This window comes from Furipterus horrens, unplaced genomic scaffold (assembly GCF_987537825.1).
Source record: "Furipterus horrens unplaced genomic scaffold, mFurHor1.1.pri manual_scaffold_3, whole genome shotgun sequence".
In the NCBI taxonomy this organism is placed as follows: domain Eukaryota; kingdom Metazoa; phylum Chordata; class Mammalia; order Chiroptera; family Furipteridae; genus Furipterus; species Furipterus horrens.
Genome location: NW_028327173.1, coordinates 141,390,483 through 141,406,819, shown reverse-complemented (window position 1 = coordinate 141,406,819; position 16,337 = coordinate 141,390,483). Strand labels below are relative to the sequence as shown.

Genomic DNA, 16,337 nt, shown 5'->3' with positions numbered 1-16,337 from the left:
TGGGGCAGAAGGTGTTCATATGGACAATAATACAATAGTTAATAAATAATAATATAAGAATAAACTCTGTGTTTCAAGTACTCACAACCTTAAACCTACTTTTGCCACACCCTGTACACAGGCAATAAATATTTCTTCAAAATTTAATCTCTGTTTATTTTTAAAGTGGTCTTCTCTTCTAGATTTTTTAGTGGCTGTTACTTTTAATCACAGTGTTAATTCTGCCATGCCTATATTTCTTTAGGATAGATGGGTGTATTTAGCCTAGGACCACGGACTGCCATCCTTGCTTTAAATCTTGTACTCTGAATCCAAGACTAAAAAAGAGACAAATGAAAAACAATTCAATAGAAGGTGCTATCCTCAACACACAACTGGATATTAACCTGGGGAAAAAAATCATTTATGAAAAACTGGTTTGAGATTTTAAAGCATCAGATCTTGGTGATAGTCCTGGCCTTTAAACCATATTCTCTTTTGAAAAACAAAACCTGAATAAGAGAAACACTATTTTATACAGAAACTCAAAATACAAATTATTGATTGGTAGAAAACCAATTCCATATTTCATATGCAAGTTACTCTTAATTTGATATAAGTAGGGAAGATATTTTTCAATTCTTTTTGTGCTTTTCATAAAAAGCAACCAAGCACAAATGTTGTCAATCACTCATAAATATAAGAGCATTGTATTTAAAAACCAAATAAATTTTTCTGAATTCACAGACTGAAACCTATATCACAGTATCTTCCAGTTCTTTTACTTCCTCTATTTTTGAACTTTAAACAATAAGACAATTGACCTAATTAAATTGACAGGTAGAAAAGTCACATGGCAAAGGAATAAAACAGTGCAATAATTATTTATTATCAAGATAACCAGTGTTCTATAACAAAACATATAACACACACACACACACACATTCTTCTTTACCTTGTTGTTCATTTAAAAATACTTCTTAGTCCTCATGGCTCAGTCTATCTGCATCATCTTGTCTCTCACATGCCCCTCCAGATCTGCTCTCCACCCTTCTCCACATGCTCTTGGCTCCAGAAGGCTGACCTTATAGATCACATCTACCAGCTCCCTTGCATTTTGCCTCTTGTTGGTTCAGTTAGAAGAGGCTTCCAGGCAGAAGATCAAAGAAAAGTGAGGTCAGGATATTTATTTCCACAGCTTCATCTCTGCCAGGTACCCCTACCATGGGCCACTGTTCCTGCCACGTGGTCTTCTCCATTCAGCTACCCTGTCTGGGGTTCCAGTGACCTCTTCTCCCCTTGTTCCTTCAGGCCTGGGGATGTTGGTTACCTGTCAGGACCTGTTTAACCCAGGAGCCTTTCCAAACTGCCTTCTTCTGGTTTCTGGATAATGCTCTCTTCTCACCCAGTCCTATGTCCCTGACTAGTCCTTTCTGGGCACTGCTTCCACAGCCATCCAGCGACCTGAATTGCCCTTCCTAACTGAATGCTGCAGTCTCAATGCTGAACTTCTGCCTCATTAAAGGACATGGGGGAAATACAGAAAAGTGTGGTTTAGTTATAAACCTACCATACACACACATTCTCACAACCACTTTAAGTGTATTTTTTTCCTTAAGGAGTGGTGAAAATCACTCTTTAAAAAGGATACACTCACTACAACCAGTGAGACAATGTAGATATAAAGAAAAAAAGTTAATACTCTTCCCCAGTGCTTCTGGAGCCTTCCCCTCCACCTTGTACCCCACCTCTCCCTGCCTTGCCCCTAAGTAAACAATGTGAACAGCCTGGCCAGTCTTTTTTTATACCTGTCTCCATGATACTCAAAGTCATACTGAACATATATACTCATATATGCAGAAGGGTGATACTGTCTTTACAAAAACTGAGAGCATGCTCTGCATTACTTTACAACTTGCTAGATATAGATCTAGTTCACTACCTTGAATAGTCTCAAAATACTGCAGAATATAAATATACTATAATTTATTTAACCATTTCTCTACTGATGGACATTCAAAATTTTCCAGCTGTTTCTGGCACTACAAACAACGCTGCAATAAATACCCTATGCATATATTCTTACTACTGCATCTATTTATGTAAGCTAAAAGTAGGGTTGCCAGGTCAAAGTTACATATAGTTTCAATTACTAGCCCCTTACTTTCTTAAAAGTATATGGCAATGTATTTCCTGTCAATTTAATTCTTATATTTGTTTTATATGGGTATAAAATAGTATATGCAATTTTTGAATATTATTTTCTTTCTTAACATTAATCACAGATAATTTTCTACATACTTTCTGCAGTAATCTTTCTACATACTTTTTGTAAAATCTTAAATGGCTGCATATCTTCATTAATGGTGTAAACTTTCTTTCAAATATTTTGGAATTGCATCAAACTTGGGTATTAATGTAGAAAGAGATTACATCTACTTCCCATGATACATATCCAGAGAGGAATAAAAGTGTTGACAGTAGCATTAGATATTATAAAATCTATAACAATGACACCTCTCAACCCTCAATCCATTGACATTAACTACATCTTTTCATGGGCACAAGAATTGGTCAAATGATTCACAACATCAGGAAGAATCATGCCTGGGGTGTAGGCTTCCATCACCACCTCAAAGGAAAAGATCACAAGATTGCTGAGGAACACACTGAAACACTGGGCATTTTCCTGAGGATGGTGAGCCAAGTTCATGTGATTCTTCTGGCATTAAAAGGGTCTCCTGAAGATCAAAGGTAAAAGACATCACCACAACAGAGAGGAATCCCAGCCCCAAAGCCACTGCTATACAGACTTGCACAACTGGAATCCCTCAAGGCTTGAGAAAATACCATATTCCACAAAGGCTTGGGGACATTTACAGCAGTTTCCATCCCAAAATAAAAGACTATAAAACCAATTCCAAGGTGTGGGAGATATGAGGAGGGAAGAGGGTAGATGATGAGAAGACAAATCTGGCCACTATTCATTGTCAGTACATTCTCTATTTGATCATATCACCACCAGACAAGAAATTCCTGTACGTACCCCTTGAAATGAAGACTTAGGAGAACTACAAAGCCAATAGGACGTGGACCAAGAACCTCTGTGAGACCTTTATGCTCTCTCCTGTATGGACGTTAGTGTTGGCTTTAATGGCTTAGTCCTGTGAGAAGGAAAAGTGGATGCCATTCCTGCCTGGGAATTACTAGCTGTCCACAACACTTAAGAATCTTCCAACTGGAAACAGATCTGATTACTTTTGCCAGACTTAATCTCTTACTTGAGCAGTTAATGGAAGCATTCAATAATGTTAACACATCATTTCAATAAAATACCTACATGTTATTTCCACAGGAAATAAATGCCCAGAGACCATAAACCCAACCTGGTAATAGCTGACATGGGAGAAAGGGGGAATTAGATTCAGATAAAGAGCCACGGTGCAGTGACTGAATGAATTACAGACCCCTTTGGTGGGACGAGGTGGAAGGAGAAATTAAGTGAAAGACAGCTGGAAGCAGGAAGTCTCCCTGCATGGACACACCAACAGCAGAAAGTCATAGAAGGACCCAGAATATGAAGAGGACTCATGGCTACAGAAAGGGGGAATTAAAGGGAGGAAAGGGGACAAGGACACAGGACACAGATCAGAAATACTCTCTGGACAACTCCCTACCCTCATGGTTTTCAAAGGAGGGCCAAGGTAAGAGATCATGTCTGGATGTCCTAGGGGAAGGTCCCAGCAAAAGAAAGCTACCCATGCCAGAAAAAATGGTTGCTCCACACTCCTTTTCCAGCTCCTTTTAGAAAGTTAAAGCACAGGCAGTCTTCCTGCCAAGGCATCTCTGTGATTTTAATGACTGGCTCCTGAAAGGGCTGTTGATGATTCCAATGGAAGATCTGGTACCAAAGTAAAGGGAAGGGTCCTGAGCAATTTTAAGAAGAAGCCAAAGGAAAAGGTGATTATCCACTGAATTTGCCCTTCTGTGGTCTCATGGTCAGTCACCCAGAAACTGCATGTCCTCTGTGTACCTGCCTTGACCCAGATACGACAGAGCTTTTATAATATTTTTATATAGAAAAATGACAACAAAATAAAAAGAGAATTATAAGTCAAGGGAAAAAAGATCTACTGAAGCTCAATGTGTTTACTGTACCATTTCTGGATGAGGGGCACACACAATCCTAGAATTTGTTGTGATTTCTAAGAAGAACCTTCAGAGTAAAGGTTGCCATTCCACACCCCTCTCTCCAAAAGTTTCTCACCTAATAGTTGTAGAGAGCTTCCTTTCCAAGTATTTCAAAGTATCCACAGGGAGAAAGAATTTTTATCACTAGAATTTAAGGATACATGCCCTAAAATCTATAATTCTTTGACTTTCTTGGTGATGCGGATAAGTTATATTATGAAAGAAGCAAGTCTTGTCAAACTAAGATCAATGCATTGCAAAAATAAGATGAAACCATTTACCACATTTTTAAAAAGAGCCACCCCTTGGACCAAGGATTTAGAGGAATGTATAAACGGTCAAATATTAAAAAGGGACAGAAAGCTTTTGAAGTTTTTCTTTTCTAGATAGGTATTTTTATCTCAAATATTGCCATGATGTTTGCTCTAACCTTTAAGACACCATATATCGTATTACAAACTATTCCCTAAACAAAGCATTGACCATATGCTGTTAAAGGGTTGCTGAAAAAGAACCTGTTGCCCACACAATGGCATTCAAGACCCTGAGCATCTGGCCACATTGGCCTGGGGAATGTAATGAATACAGGAGTGGCACTTCTTATACACTGTCTTTTCTGGTCTTATCGAACCCACCTACAGAACCCCTGAAGTTATGTTCATGTAAAATTTTAAGTCACACTGAGCTTACAAGCCAAATTTTCTCTTTAGCACCCTTTGCATAAGAACTGATGTTAAACCAGTAGCAGTAATAACTGATATAAGTTAGAGCTTCAGAGTAAACATTACTTTGTGCTCCATTAGGAAATTAAGAAAACAAAGTGAAAAGAAAATCTGAACCAAGTCTCGTCAAATTAGACTGAATTAATCTTTCCTCTGGTAAAAAAAAGAAAATGTTTTTGGCATAAAATCATGACGTTAAAAAGGTGAGAGCTAAAAATAAAAACAAATGCCATAAACTTCTAACAACAAGACAGACGCCAACACACAGGGTGCTTTGGCTCTTCTGCTTAGAGAATCCTAGCAAACTCAAGCCACTCTACCAGCACAAGCAGCGAAGTTCAGGTCAAGTGGCCAATTATCCAGTGCTCGCATCAAAGGCAGCTACAAGTTGCTACTTCTCCCTGCCCCCTTAGTTCCTGTTTCCTTTGAGACTCCTGTGTTAAGCAACCATGGAGGCAGCCTTAGCATAAGCCGGCCAAAACAAAATAAAATAGAGACATGTACAAAGTATTGCTTCTGCAAGCAGCCCCACCTCTGACTGTAAGTCACCACCATCCTCACAATCTCAACACTCCCCTGTACCACTCCCAGTTTTCTTGCTACAAGGATAATTGACTAACAGGCCCAGGAATTTTGCTTCACTGCTAATGAACCAGTCTCTAAAGAGTACAAGAGTTTTGTGAATCACCCAAAACACAGAGGTAAGGCATCTTAAACAGGGACTAACCTGGAGGTGACTGGAGCTGAGGCTGAGCGGTGATCTTCCCGGGCCCCAAGCTCTTTTCCAACGGTTCCCCAGGCACCAACGGAGGTTGGTCTGCTCTGAGGAAGGCCGAGCTGGCTCCTTTGGTCTCCGTGACCTTTGCAGAGGATGATGGCTCCAAGGTGTCAGCGGAAGTGGACCCAGAGAAGGTACCGCTCTTTCCAGCAGGAAAGTCATCAAGAGCGGCTTTCCTCTCACCAGACAGCCGGAGGATCCTGTGATGCTGCTGGGGGCTGGGGAGCCTTGGAGATGGAGGTGAGGGAACAGGTGACATCCGTTTGTTTATGCCAGACTGAGAGGATGAATTATTAAATACCATGCCTGGAGCTGCCAGTTCTGGGGGGGGCGGCCTCTTCTCGTCACGTCCACCCTGTGAGGAGTTGGGGCCAGCACTGTGGGACAGATCCAGAAACAAGGTTTTGTGGCCACTCAGAGACAGCTCAGCTCTCCTCTTGCTTCTAGTGTCTGGGAAGGTGTGGGTGGCCGTAGTGCTGAGGGGGAAGCCCAGCCTCTTCCCCTCAGTGGCTTCAACTAACTTCTCACTCTCTATCACCTTCAGGAGAACCTTGTTCACAGCCCCCTCGGTGCTGGCTGGAGGACGCTCCCTGGCTGATGACTGCAGTGACCTGTCCCGTTGCTGCTTCTTGCTCCGCTGCTTGGAGTCATGAGCCCCAGCCTTTGCTTCTGGGAGGGTGAGCAAGTCTGCGCTGGGTATGAACCCAGCTTGGGCTGCCCGGCAAAAAGTGGTCCTTCCTTCGCCCTCAGGATGTGCTGTAACTACTCTCTGCACCTGAGCAGACAGATCCTGGACTTTGGCCACCACTCTGGAAACAGGTTTCTTCCTGTGAACCTTCTCAGCAGACTTCTCCCTTCGGCCCCTCTCTGCCTTTGGATGCTTTTCAGGGGCCTCGTGATTTCCTGAGAAACCTGTCTGCTGACGTGCCAGCCTGCGAGATGCCCTCGGGAGGCCCCCAGCACCACCATCCCCTGGCTCTGTGGAGGGGCAGGCAGGGGGCAACCCTCCTTTTCCAAGCTCAGCATCCTCAGAAGCTGTCCCGAAGCTCCCAAAGCCAGAGTCAGGGTCCAGCGTCCTGGGGATCTCTGGGGAGCAGCTTTCTGTCCTCTGCAGGGAAGAGGTAAGTGGCCTTCTTGGGAGCAAATTGCCTCTCTCCTCTAGAAGCCAAAGATGAGGCCTTGCTTGAGAAAGAGGAAAGGAGTTGCTAGAACAGATGTGGTCCCTCCCCATCTGCAGAGCCGATTCCTGGCCCCCGTGTCCTTTCCTTCTTGTCCTCTTCTGTGGCAGCACCTCCACGCTTTCTCTGCTTCCACTGGACCTCCGGGGCTTTCTGTTCCCATGGGTGCTCCTCTTACTGAGATAGCCCATGAGGGGCGCCCCCTGCCGGTCGCCAGCACTCCGGAAGCAGGCGTCCTCTGGAACCAGGCTCGCCGACAGCTCCGGCAGCTTCCCCTCCTGGTTCCCCACAGTGATCCCCAGGATGTGGTCTGAGCTTAGAAGATTGGCCAGCAGCCTCTCCCTCTCTGCTGTGAGTTTGTAGAGCTCAGTTAGAATGTCTTTCGTGGGGGTCTGCTTGAAAAATATGTCTCCTGGATGTTCATTTGGCTGCAGGCTAAGGCTGATGATGTCTGACCCCTCCCTGACTTGGTAGCAGTTATGAAACCCTTTATTGAATCTGTCTAGAGTTACAGTGCCCTTGTACGAAAATCCTCTGACTTCCCCCCTTGGAAGATAGAAGCTGATGTAGCAGAGTTCAGTAATGGGCTTACACAATTGGAGGGTGCAGTGAGTGCCTTCCATTATGCCTACCTAATTATTCATGCCTCAGAGATGCTGGTCTGTGGTCAGGCTTCCCAGGCTCCGGTGCTGGGGCATGTGATGGTGGGTACGCAGAGAAAGCAGCTGACAGTCATCTCCCGCAATGAGACTGCCTGGGGAACAGGGGAAGAAAGTAGCTTGTCTAACAGAGTGGACAAATCACACACCAACAAAAATCAAAGCATCACCATAACTTAGCCTTCTCTCTGGCTGACCTCAACCAGCTCAAAGTATCAGCCAGGAGGCTGGCTGCAGCCTCTTCCCGCTCCCATCCCTTCCTTGGCCAGCAGAGATTCTCTACAGCTGAGAGATGGGTGAGTCTTCTCATTTTAGCCCCAAGACAAAAGTTCCTTCTTCTCATATGGGAACTCATTGTATACCCTAGAGAACTTCTCTAGGCTTCAGGTTGTGTTATTCTACAAAACAGAACGCATATGCCTCCCAGAAATCCTGAAGCAAGGGGACTTAGAGATCCTTACAAAACAGCCATTTTAATAACTTGTGTTTGGAATACCACTTTGCAAAAATAAGTCAAGCCTCTTTAATCTCCAAAAAAGCAACTTCTAAGATGTTACATTATCTATTTAACTTAAAGTAGAGCGGGGGAAAGGTATTTAGCCACCAGTTTGGAGTCTTTTCTGAAAACAACTCATATATTTTGCCAAAAGAGCTAAAAGTAAAAAATTTAAGGTGTAAAATTTAAATAAGAAATTCAAGCTTTCTTTCGTACTTCTTGCCTATTTAAGGCCAAATAGAATGTGAAGAAAAAGCAAAAATCTGTAAGCCACTGCTGACCTTGTACACATTTTCTAATGTCTTCACCATCAAAGTGGCTGAAACATCACAAGGCGGCTGCTCCCTCCTGTAATTTGAGGCATCTCAGGAGTATCTGTGCAGCTAACATCTCTATACACAAGCAAGGAGCTTAAAATTCTATATTACAACATCTCCTTTCTTTAATTAAGGCATTGCTCAATTTTCAAGACCTCCATGCTTAAAAGAAATTCCTCTGGGAAGGGAAGCACAATAATTATTTATTAATCATTGACGTCTTCAATAAGTGATTTTTGTCAGATGTTTTTCTAACTTGTTCCGAATAGTAAAAAGCTACACAAAAGTACATCTTAAGTAGACAAAGAGAAAAAGGAGGAAGAGTTTTATAATAGAAATTCCTTGAGGAAGACAGATAAAGAGTAATAAAATGAAGATTTTTAAAATGCAGCTTCTTGTCAACCCGGAGAGCCAGATGGGCTCAGAGTACTCACAGGAAAAGAAGTGGGACACTCTTCTTAAAGTACTCGAAGAAAAGAACTGTTAACCCAGAATTTTATATCTAGTCTTCAGAAATAAAGGTGATCCCTGACCAGTGTGGCTCAGTTGGTTGTACATCATTCCTCAAAGTGAAGGGTCACTGGTTCGATTCCAGGGCATATGCCTGGGTTGCATGACTGGTCCTTGGCTGGGGTGTGTGTGAGAGGCAATGAATCAGTGTTTCTATCACACATCAATGTTTCTTTCCCTCGCTTTGTCCCTCCCTTCCCCTCTCTCTAAAAATAAATAAAATCTTAAAAAAATAAAGGTAACATAAAGATATTCTCAGATAAAGGAAAAGTAAGAGAATGAGTTGTAAGCAGACCTGCTATAAAAGAATTTCTAAAGAAAGCTCTTCGGACAATGAAAATTATACCACAAAGACTCTTATAACATCAAGAATGAAGGAAGAGCAGCAGAAATGGTAACTATGTATGTAATATAACATTATTCCTTTCTTGAGTTCTTTAAAAGATGTTTGACAATTAAGATAATATTGTTTGATGGGGCTGCAATGTATGTACATAGAAAATACAAGATAATACAACAAAAAAGTGAGTGGAAAAAGGGACCTATATGTTGGTAAAGTGTAACAGTACTTTAATTCTAACTGCACTGTGAAGAGTTAGGCATGTGTCTTGTAATCCCTGGAGCACCCACTTGAAAAAATACAAAGAAATATAATCAATAATACAATTGATAGATCCAAATGAAGTAATAAAACTTTTCGAAAACTCAAAAGAAAACAAGAAAGAGTAAATTAAGAAAAGGAACAACAACAAAAAAGAGGCAACAGCATAAATAATAAAATGGTAAACCTTAATTTAAACATAATAATTGCATTATGTAAATGCCTAAACACAAAGATTGTCTGAATGCATACAATATGGAATTAAAGTCAATGGCTTGAAGTTACTCAAGGAGAGCATACAGACCAAGAAAAGCAAAGGTTTCAGAACATATTCCTGGGAATGCAGACATTTAAGGGATAGCTATATGGAGGGAAAAGAGACTTTACATGAGGCTGCAAAAGAAATAGTAAAGGAATTCCCCATATTTTGTTGCTGAAAAGATTATTTTATTATGCTTTTATTATAAGTCTGTAAACCCGAGCTCTGAAATCTTTTAATCAATGAAACCAAACTGAGCCTAGAACCCATTTCTCAGAAGCTAGTATTAGATTAAACAACAGGACTTCCAAAATACCAGCAAACCTTTCTTTATTCCTTCCCTGACAATAACAGGAGTCACAGCCTCAGTTATGTCCTTACATCCTTATCTTCAGCTTCATCCATCACCCCTTCTTAAAGGCTGTGTGCACTTTTCTTCTGTTGCTACATTTTCATTTATAGAAGAACAGTATAAAAATAGTGACAGGCATAACCACAGTGTGGTATCACAATGAAGACCATGTCAACTAGGGACCAAATCATAGGGTACAGAAGATAAAAGGAATGAATTTTGGGCTGTAGAACTTAACATTGTTCATGTGGTTTGTGGCCGGATACATAGCAAAAATAGGTCTCTATCAATTGTAAAAGAGAAGTCCCATTACTGAAATTTCAAAAAAAAAATTTAAATGTTGCAGAGTTGTACTTTGCTTTCAAGATAAAATACTCTTCTAAAAAGTTCTGGGGGTCCAAATCCAGGTGAAAATGGGCTTCTTCATGTCATGTGTTCATAATTTCTGAGTTTCCAATGATCATAAGCAAGTAGAGAAGATAATCCGAGTAACTCTCTCTTTCTAGGACTTATCACTTAACAAAAATTCAAGCAAGACATAATCAGCAATGAAAGGTATGGGTTGACAACTGGAGTGAATCGTTTCAATTATAAGGAGTGATCACTGGAAAAGAACAAGTTTCTCCTCTGAATGTACAGCAGCACAGGTATTGATACATCAGTGGCACGGAAATTATACAGCTTGCCTTAATTTTGCAATAACATAGCATCTTAGAGAAAAATTACTAAAAATTCATGTTTTCTGGCCCTAGGATGAGTTTTAGAATGAGCTCTGCTACAGTTTTGGACATCCAAAGTTCAAATGATTTAAGATAGATTACTGCAAATAAACACAAGTGTTTTTCAAACACTTATTTTCCCTATCTCTTCCATAGTTTGAAATTATTTTTATCAAAATTGTTGTGCACGCCCTCCACTATTATCATTGAATATTTATAGAGCTGCGTCCCTCTGGAGCATAGAATAACCATTCATGGGTCTTCCCAAATATCCCTCTCTCAATCAAAGAAAAAAGGCAGGATTTGGCCTATCATCCCTGCCAGTGTCAAATTTCTTGTCCTTCGTGAAATGAGAAATTTAATCTCTTAAATTTTTAATCCACTAACTCAAAATATTACTTGGTGACACCTACTAGATGACCAAAAGACTACAAAACAAATCCTCTTTGAAGAAGAAAAACATATGCCCTGAGCAAATGAAGTTGAACCTCACCACTTCAGTGTGCACCATGTCAAAGGAAGGCTTCAGAGCAAGGCAAACACTTTTTTGTGACAGTCCATTAGCGAGTCAGAGTACAGAGCTGAATCACCACACAGATTTTCCATCTGAGAAACCAGAGGGAAAAGAACTGCAAGTCGTAGGAGGAAAAAAGAAAAATAACAAGAAAAGCAATATGAAGTGGGGTTAAATACACCAGCACTGCAATTTCATGCTGAGTTCACAGGACTATTTCAAGCAGCATTGCCTCACTCTGCTTTGACTAAAAGGCAGCAACTCTGCAGGCTCCACACACTAAATTAGACATCTTAATTTGGTCTACAAAGTGACCTTCTTTGGTTGTGCTCAGTATAAAAGCACTTTTTTTTTTCCCCCCTAGGAAATCTTCATGTCTTCCATTTCCTCTGACAAAGTCCAGGCTGACATTCTCTCCAAGACAACCCTGCTAATGGAGATTTCTTTCCTGACTCTTTTTGTGATAACCAAGTACATGATTTTACTCTACTCAAAATGGAAATATCTATTACATTTCATTATAATGGGAAATTATTGCCTTTTAGTAGATGTTGTTCGATGATCATAACATATTTCACCAATGCCTAAAATAAGATCCAAGAATTAGGTGCTGTCATTCTGTCTGCTTACTATACATTTTCTAATTAATTTTGGCCCTAAAAGACAATCAATACATAGCTTTGCTTGTTTAGCCATTGGCATAGTCATGCCCTGTGACTCCATCTGAGTCCAATACTGTTAAGACAGATTACTATAACTTCCATTAACAAACTGAAAATTGTCCATTGTCCATTCATATTCAGACTCTACCTTTCTGCACACAACTCTAAGCATCAAGAGACTGACTTTTATGGATTCGATCAATAAGCTCACTTGCACTCTGGCTTCTACTACATTTAGCCATCGGTAAACAATAGCAGCAGATAGAGGGCAGAATGGAAGAGGGTCAGAATATTTACTTCCTGGCTCCCTCCCACCTAGGGTATGGTTTTTTCAGTAAATGTTTCCACAGCTACTCTTGGATAGCCTTTCCCCAACTACAGCTATTTTCTCGGGGTAGCAGTTACTGCTCCTTTCCATTGCTCATTCAGGCTGAGGTAGTTTTGAATTATGCCTTTCAGGCTTGCTTTTGAAGAAGTCAATGCCTGCTTGTCTCCTTACTACCCAGCCTATAATAGAGTGCAGTGCTACTGTTCTTTAAACAGAAGATATAAAAACAAAGGTAGATCTGCTATAGCTTTCTAGCTCTTTTCCCCATGGAGGAATTTTTCTTCGAACAATCTACACACTGTAGGAGTAGGAGTAGGAGTAGGAGAGTAATAACTAAGTCACTACAATACAAAGCAGAAAGAGACCCATTTTATAAAATGTCAAAGAACAAATCAAATCAAAGAAAGGAGAGGCCACATCATGTGTGTAGAATCAGAAAATCCTTCAGGAAGACAAAAGCCTTTGAAATAACTCCCTAGTAAAGGGTAAGATTTTGACAGGTAGCAATTAAGAAAAGGGAATTCCAGAAGGAGGAGCATTATATGAGATTGCCAAATCTGTTAACATGTACAAAGGGAAAAATTACTCACTTTGTCTGTCATATACATACATGTCAGGAGAGAGAAGGCAAAAAGAAAAAAAAGAATGATAACACATTGTAGAAAGATTTGGATCCAGGCTGGCAGGAAGTTAACACTAACGTCATAGACAAATGGGAAGTATTTGATGGGTTTCATCAGAAAAGTAGTATGTTGAGCACTAAACTAAGAAAGATGAAATTAGCAGTAATATCAGAATGGAATAGAGTAGAAAGAGACCAGAGAGTCAGGAATGAGGAGCTCAGGAAAACATCAAATTATTCACAGAGGTTGAAAAAGAAACAATTAGATAGGAAGATTACAGGTAGAATTTTAGACAGTCATTTTAGTAGAGGAATAAAACATCAAAATATATTGCAAAGAGCAAAACTAAAAATTGATGGTTAAGTGAAGTAAATAAGAGTAACAATCTATATAGACTTCAAGGCTTTGTCTTTGCTCTTACTTTTGTTTTTTAAGACAAAGGAAATTTAAGCCTGTTTTCAGTTGAGAAGGCAGAGGTAGTAAAGAGGAAGGTATTGGTGATACAAGTGGAAGATGTGATCAAACATGGGACAACAGATGAAGGAAGGCACCAGGGGAAGGAGAAGACAGGCCCGGAGGACATGTGGGGAGTGTCAGCCTTGGCAAGAAGGCAGGTTTCATGCTCAAAGGCTAGGGCTAAGTCCAGGGCAGATGACTATGGGATAGAAAGCAGTGAAACTGAATTTACATACTTATCTCATGATTATTGTTTTCTTCATAAAGACTATAATTGTATGATTTTATTTGTATTCTTACACTGTCAAAGAAAAAGCACTAAGCCAGTTTATACTGTAGGAGCAAAATTTCTTTGAAACTCTAATTTAACTTTGAAACCACCAACAGTCCAAGCTAGGTCATATTATAACATGTAACATACTAGCAAATCTCTACAAAACTAAAATAGAAGACAAAACTTGTTCAATAGAATCATTTCTGGTTGAGCCACACAACCACTCTGTGAGGCAGACATGACAAATGTCATTGTCACTGCACACGCAAAGAGGCTAAAGGAGACCAGAAAGTTTAGAGTAACTTCTCCCTGGTCACACAACTAGTAAGCGATGGAAGGGACTCAAATTTGGGTTTCCAGACTCCCAGTTGGGTGCTCTTTCTACTATCCCATTACAGATGAAAACTACTTTTTAAAAAGACTTAAAAAATGCCATTAAAATATGTTATTAAATAGAACTTTAATGCAATGTAGTATTACATAGAGTGAAGCAATGGGCTCAAAGCCCACTCCTTGGTAAAGGGCTCTCATTTAAATATAACTTTTCAAATAGTTCTATATCTAAGCAAATACTCAGAATTCTACAAGGGACCATAATTTATAGACAATAATTTTGTAAGGTGTGTCTGCTTCCTTTTTGCTTTGTTGTGGGAGACATTGGTATCAGTTTCACAAACTATGGGAATCAAAGAAGGCTTTTATTCATCTTAATCTAGTACCATTTCATAAAATCTGCCATGAGAGTTAGTTATTTTGAGATGTATTTTGCACAATGCCAGTAACTATATGTAAAGTAATGGTTAAACAGAAGGCTCTCCCAAGAAGGGACAGGTGAGCCTGCATTCTAGCTCAGTGTTTATGTCTGTTTCAGCAAAGACAGCTGCAATCACCAGTGCTGCCCCACAATCTGTTTCCTTAGTTCGCTAATGAAGAGGAAGAAAGATAACCTGGGAAGAAGCAGTAACAATCCATAAACATTAAAGATAGAGGTGTGGTAATGAAATACATAGATGCATACTTGGCTGAGAAGAAGAGGAAGAGAATGATGGGGAGGGAGGGAGAGGAGCAGGGAGAAGGGGAGGGAAAGAAGGAGGGAGAGGCGGAAGGAGAGGAAGGGGAGAAGGTTGAGGAGGAGGGGGAAGAGAACATTCACCAAAATTTCATGAATTCTTTTATTTTTTAAGATTTTATTTATTTATTTTTAGAAAGAGAGGAAAAGAGAGAGAAAGAGGGAGAGAAACATCAATGTGTGGTTGCCTCTCGCATGCCCCCAACTGAGGACTTAGCCTGCAACCTAGGCATATGCCCTGACCGGGAATCAAACCAACAACCCTTTGGTTTGCAGGCCAGCTCTCAATCCACTGAGCCACACCAGCCAGGGCTCATGAGTTCTTAACCAGTGCTAGGCCTTAAGCTAATTGCTTCCTATGCCTCATTCATTTATGCATTCTCAGTCCTAGGAAATGAGTACTAATAATTCTTGCATTTCACCCATGAGAACGATGTAAGCTTAGAGAAGTTAACTAACTTGCCCAAAGTCACTAAATTATTAAGTCACAAAAATAAAACTTGAATCTAAGTCTGAATGTCTTAAAAGCCTGCATGCAGTAGTTACAAAATATTGCATTTCTTAAAACTTCAGGGAAAGATAACGAATCTGTTATGGGAGACCCACAGGAGACCTCTAACAACTCTACATAAGGCTTATTTCTCTTCTCTTAGGGAAACAACAGTTAAAAGATTATGGCAATTAAGCAAGTAACACCATGATCTGCTGTGCCCCTTAGTCAGAACATAAATTATGGCAGCAAAGAAAAAGAACATGCAATGTTTGCAACACCTTTCTAGAACTGAATCTGAAATCATTAGAGTCTCAACCACAGAGGGTAATTATCTTATCCTTAATTTCAACAGCTCTAACACAGATACCTTCTGTGTCACGGCTGCCACATCAGACCCAAAGGCTTAGCAAAGGAAATTGGACCATCTTCCATTTAACAAACTGAGAATTCCCCTATTCCATTGCTACTCACAAATTTCACCACTTTATCCAAAAAGATCATGTCCACTGTTCCTATATGTTTAAATGTTACACAGAAGGTGTCTAACAGTTCTTTTATACCATTTACATATAATTTTAGAAGCCTTTCCTGATGATTCCACAAGTTCAATCTTAAAAATCTGTTAATTGATCTCAGTTGAAAGACAAAAACATAAAAAGCATACTACTAAGTCAGAAGTAAAAAGTTGCAGCTATCCAAGTGGCAGGCTTGGAAAGAATAAAGGTGAAGATAAGTATACATTTATGAAATTGATGAAGAAGCCAAAGCTTTGAGGCATACATGGCTGTCCTAGATAATTTGTTACAGCAACTTCACAACACTTCTAGAAATCTCCTATGTTCCTGGGATTCAAAACACATTCAAAAAATCCTTGGAAAGACATAAAACAATTTAATAAGAACACTTCAGAATTTGAGATTGCTAAGACCTCTAGAAAGATTGAAGAAATAACTATAAACAAAAAAATTTAAATTGAATTTTGAGACAAATGGCTGTCACTCTGATTCCTAATGGAAAGAACAGTGGGTCTCTCTCCATTATCAGCACACATGGGAAGCCCAGGGCACTAAAGGACTCAGCACATTTCTGGTATCAGGAAGATTTTACATGGTCTGTGGCAAGTTTCAAAGACAGTTTGAAATAAGAGCAAATATATA

The 16,337-nt window shown here is 40.0% G+C and overlaps 1 protein-coding gene across 1 annotated transcript in view; it reads right to left on the bottom strand.

The window, feature by feature from the left end:
• Positions 1-7,471, bottom strand: part of FMN1 (formin 1) — a 393,756-nt gene extending 386,285 nt beyond the window's left edge. Inside the window, exon 1 of the mRNA XM_090271942.1 lies at positions 5,620-7,471. Within this exon, the coding sequence (XP_090128068.1) occupies positions 5,620-7,471 (1,852 nt within the window). The remainder of the gene's footprint in view (positions 1-5,619) is intronic.
• Positions 7,472-16,337: the final 8,866 nt, after the last annotated feature.